Source organism: Ciona intestinalis, unplaced genomic scaffold (assembly GCF_000224145.3).
Source record: "Ciona intestinalis unplaced genomic scaffold, KH HT000315.1, whole genome shotgun sequence".
NCBI classification, from domain to species: Eukaryota; Metazoa; Chordata; class Ascidiacea; order Phlebobranchia; family Cionidae; genus Ciona; species Ciona intestinalis.
Genome location: NW_004190636.1, coordinates 3,236 through 4,584, shown reverse-complemented (window position 1 = coordinate 4,584; position 1,349 = coordinate 3,236). Strand labels below are relative to the sequence as shown.

The 1,349-nt window shown below is 44.4% G+C and overlaps 1 protein-coding gene across 1 annotated transcript; it reads left to right on the top strand.

Moving 5' to 3' along the window:
• Positions 1 to 817: 817 nt before the first annotated feature.
• Positions 818 to 1,336, top strand: LOC113475386 (protein IWS1 homolog). The gene is made up of 2 exons (XM_026839489.1): positions 818 to 1,168; positions 1,217 to 1,336. Exons 1-2 carry the CDS (start codon positions 826 to 828, stop codon positions 1,246 to 1,248), a joined length of 375 nt encoding a protein of 124 aa, XP_026695290.1. The 5' UTR covers positions 818 to 825; the 3' UTR covers positions 1,249 to 1,336.
• The last annotated feature ends 13 nt before the right edge of the window (positions 1,337 to 1,349 follow it).

Here is a 1,349-nt window from a genome sequence, read left to right as displayed (position 1 = left end):
GTGACTGTCTTCCTCCGGTACGTTTATAATATTCTTGGTATAATCTATCTAAAACATGAAATTAAGGTCATTATTACAATTTCAAAAGAAAAGAAGTCAAAGATTACCTCATTTTTTCTAAATGTGCCATCCAATAACTCTTCCAACTGTGAACTACTTCTGATGATGAGTTGCGTCCTTCTAAACTCACCAGTGCGTCTGATGATGAGCTGCCTCCTTCTAAACTCACCAGCGCGTCTGGTGATGAGCTGCGTTCTTCTAAACTCACCAGTGCGTCTGATGATGAGCTGCGTTCTTCTAAACTCACCAGTGTGTCTGATGATGATCTGCGTTCTTCTAAACTCACCAGTGTGTCTGATGATGAGCTGCCTCCTTCTAAACTCACCAGTGCGTCTGATGATGAGCTGCCTCCTTCTAAACTCACCAGTGCGTCTGATGATGAGCTGCGTTCTTCTAAACTTACCAGTGTGTCTGATGATGATCTGCATCTTTCTAAACTCACCAGTGTGTTTGATGATGAGCTGCCTCCTTCTAAACTCACCAGTGCGTCTGATGATGAGCTGCCTCCTTCTAAACTCACCAGCGCGTCTGATGATGAGCTGCGTTCTTCTAAACTCACCAGTGTGTCTGATGATAAGCTGCGTTCTTCTAAACTCACCAGTGCGTCTGATGATGAGCTGCCTCCTTCTAAACTCACCAGTGTGTCTGATGATAAGCTGCCTCCTTCTAAACTCACCAGTGCGTCTGATGATGAGCTGCCTCCTTCTAAACTCACCAGTGCGTCTGATGATGAGCAGCCTCCTTCTAAACTCACCAGTGTGTCTGATGATGATCTGCCTCCTTCTAAACTCACCAGTGTGTTTGATGATGAGCAGCCTCCTTCTAAACTCACCACTGCATCTGATGATGAGCAGCCTCCTTCTAAACTCACCACTGCATCTGATGATGAGCTGCCTCCTTAAACTCACCAATGTGTCTGTTGATGAGCAGCCTCCTTCTAAACTCACCAGTGCGTCTGATGATGAGCTGCCTCCTTCTAAACTCACCAATGCATCTGATGATGAGCTGCCTCCTTCTAAACTCACCTGTGTGTCTGTTGATCAGCTGCCTCCTTCTAAACTCACCAATGTGTCTGATGATGAGCTGCCTCCGACCAAAGCTGATGTATGTAAGGTGTTTAACTATTTTTTAGAAATTAATACAACAACAAATGCAGGTTCAAGAATTGTGGAAGATGGCACCACATGATCTATTGGTTTCCACAATATTGAATGGAAATGTAAGGCTATTTCATCGGTCATTTTGCACTTTGCAGTCCACCAAGTGGCTTGATGATTCAGTAAGTTCTT